This window comes from Rutidosis leptorrhynchoides, chromosome 3 (assembly GCF_046630445.1).
Source record: "Rutidosis leptorrhynchoides isolate AG116_Rl617_1_P2 chromosome 3, CSIRO_AGI_Rlap_v1, whole genome shotgun sequence".
NCBI classification, from domain to species: Eukaryota; Viridiplantae; Streptophyta; class Magnoliopsida; order Asterales; family Asteraceae; genus Rutidosis; species Rutidosis leptorrhynchoides.
Window position 1 is genome coordinate 656083254 of NC_092335.1, and position 3518 is coordinate 656086771.

Genomic DNA, 3518 nt, shown 5'->3' on the forward strand with positions numbered 1-3518 from the left:
TTCCTAAGAAAAAATAGTTTATGTAATGAAAAGTAATAATATATCATTACCTCTGTCAATCTGTTTGCATTGAGATTCTACTATATTATTATTGTTCTTGCCTATTGTTTTTTTGTTGTAAACTCTTTTAGTAGTCGTCTGTGCAAGTTGATTAGTATCTTTAGAACTTCTTTTTCTTCCCCTTTTTCTTCCATTGTTTGGCGTGGAGACATCCATTACCTTGTATACTTTCAATTTGACAGTTTTTGAGAAACAATGTTCTTTATTCGACGCTGATCTTCAACACAATAATCCTTGGTCGTTCCGAATTGAATTAACACAATCACACACTGATCTTCACCTGCCTTCTTCATGTGATTATAAAAGTCCAGACAGAATTGACCCCATAACGTGCAAGACACTACAACATCACTAATAATAATAACAAAATCAGAATTAGATAATATTTATGTATAATTTATAAATAATATATAAGCATGTAGTAACCTAATAATTTTGAGTGTAGATAAAAAGTCTTACCTTAGATCCTTTAACTCAAAATTTATGAATTTAGATTGTATGTCATCAGTTTGACCACGCTGCTTGATGTTACCATAACTGTTCACCCTTCCAATCACATCTGCAACACAAGTTTTAACTGGTCAGTATTATAGTTTTCTATAAAAAGTAATTTATGTTTACAACATATAAACATGTAATTACCAACCTGCAGTAACTCCGGCTTTTAATAACACAGGTGACTTAAGAACACTAAACTGAATAAAATTGAACCCTTCCGGACCAGTCCACTGAGATGATTCAAAGGGAATAATAGTTGATTTGTGAGTGAACATTAGCTTAGTTTCATGATTCCAGTGAATTGAGCTATATCTGACTGGGTTGTCAACTACAGCTACATTCCGAAGAATGTAATGATGGTGCTCTCTCAAAGCACTTTCAAACTTTGGCTTTAGCATATGTCTAATATTAACACCAATCCTATCACCCTGTAAAAGGAGTTAGTTATATGTGAAGATAACAATTGAATAAAATAAACAATTAACGCACTGAAATTGAAATAATGATTAATATGGTACACAATTTAAATGACATAAATATTAATAACATAATATTTGTTACCTGTTCATCAACAACTATTAACTCCATGGTATCTTTACCGAAATCATACCCTTTTCCATTCATAATCTGTATTTTCATAACCTTAACCCTGATTGAAAAGTTAACTTTTCTTGGAGTTATGTCTCGGATGAATAGCATATTGGAACCCATTAGATAGGAACAACAGAGAAAAAAAAAAGAAAGAATGCAGTTAAAGAGGATATTGTTTACGTATTTACAAACGTAGGTTATTAGCGTGTATTTATAAGATGGCAAAACAGAAAACGGGAGTAATCCTTAGGGAAAACGGAATACTTGTGGAATACGATCTTTAGGGAAAAAGGATTACTTGTGGAATACGGATTTAATTAATTTTCAATAAATCATGATTATATTTGGAATTAAATTTGGAGTTTGTATAGCATTACTCCATATACATTAAACTATTGTGCATAGAAAAAGTAGGGAATTGAAATTACCTTTGACCATATAATCCATAACCTCCAGCTTACAAAATCGAAATGCAAAGGAATGGCAAACATTAATCGTAGTTGTGATGTGATTGATTGTTTAGTAAAATTGAAAATTGAAGATTGAAGATTGAAGGAGGAAATTGTTCATATATTGAGAGGGAGTGAGATAAAGCCCTTGGTGGTTAAACTATTGTGCATAGAAAAAGTACCTTTGACCATATAATCCATAACCTCCAGCTTACAAAATCGAAATGCAAAGGAATGACAAACATTAATCGTAGTTGTAATGTGATTGATTGTTTAGTAAAATTGAAAATTGAAGATTGAAGGAGGAAATTGTTCATATATTGAGAGGGAGTGAGATAAAGCCTAAAATACAAACGGGATTGATTTGATAATGATTCTGAATCTAAATTATTTAGTGAGATAAACCCTAAAATACAAACGGGATTGATTTGATAATGATTCTGAATTATTTTATTTTTTATTTTATATATTAAATTATGTAATCTTTTTAAGATTTAGTTAATTATTTAATTGATTTTTTTAATAATAAAACGACACGTAGGATTTTGTATTTGGTTAGGATTGATTAATAGAATGACACGTAGGATTAATTTATTTCAGATTTATAAGAGAGTGACACGTAGGATTAATTTAATTCAGATTAATGAGAGAGTGACACATAGGATTAAAGGGATCCGCTTTATATATATGTATAGATAGATGTATAGATGTATAGATATGCATAGCAGTATGGTGGGTATCGAATGACTAAATGCAGTATAATCAATGAATGAAAATCAGACAATACGTGTTTTCATAGTCACTGTTACAGCTGGAAAAATAAAAAATAGATAATCACATGATCAACCAGCCGACTAAAACAAAAAATCTGCAAGTTAATTTGCATTTATCACAACACACTCGTTTTGTTTTTTAAATTCTTACATGATCTTTCTAAACGTAAAAGTTATAATCGCAACCCATATCTAAGAGAACACCTTAAAAACTATACCTTTGGACCATTTGAGAATCGGCTGAATGGCATTTCGGTTTAAGATATGCGTCCATCACTAATTATTCCTTGATAAATTACTTTTATGCCCAACAAAAAGATCATATGTCATGTATTGTACCACCTTTTCTTATAGTGAAAAAAGGGAAAATATATTGCTAGTTCGTGTAAATTACAATTCTACGAAAATTACCAAATTCGAGTTAGTGACTGGGCCCTGGTTTCCTTTCAAGAAGGGTCTCGGGTTCAAACCTCACTAGAAACATATATTGGGTAGCCAAGGAACAAAGTCGCAAACAACCACGACATACCCGGATGGACATTATAATAGACGGCGTACATATGCGTAAAATTACTCCCCTAAACTATTTTCCATTCCTACCTCCTCCATCACCATTTGATGTGTAATTTCGTACTCTAAATTATTAGCTAAATACCTATCGATTATCACACAATACAGGCAACTATAACCAGTTCGTGTAGTAATTAAACAAGTATTTGACCAATTCGTTCCACAGAGAGCAGGTAATTGAAAACTTGAACTATTAATTATTCTAAGATTTAAAAGGGGGTTTTGTTGTAAAACTGATTAAACGCGAAAGTAAATTAAACTTAACTCAATAAGAAACAAAGGTATCCACTTAGCTACAATTCCCTAGGCTAGGATTGCTCGTTTAAATCCGTTAATTAAACAATTACAATGATGTGACACTGTATTTATCTGTCGATTCCTACAGTTTAAGACTAGCAACCTAAGTATAACTGTCGTTAACCTAGAGTTACTAACCAATTCACAATGGTATTACTCAAGATTATAATCTAACTTATGTTGGTTTGGTGTCCCTTACAACCTCACAATTATTGCAACTAATTTCAAGCTCAACCACTATACGATTAATTTTATTATCGGTGTCCCTCATAAAATCCCA

At 31.5% G+C, this 3518-nt stretch overlaps 1 protein-coding gene across 1 annotated transcript; it reads right to left on the bottom strand.

Annotated features, from left to right (window-relative positions):
* Positions 1-230: 230 nt before the first annotated feature.
* On the bottom strand, positions 231-1269 carry LOC139902513 (uncharacterized). Its single transcript, XM_071885127.1, has 4 exons — positions 1120-1269; positions 707-986; positions 520-619; positions 231-411 (listed from the first exon to the last, which is right to left on the bottom strand). The coding sequence occupies exons 1-4, from the start codon at positions 1267-1269 to the stop codon at positions 231-233; spliced, it is 711 nt and encodes a 236-aa protein (XP_071741228.1).
* Between the last annotated feature and the right edge of the window lie 2249 nt (positions 1270-3518).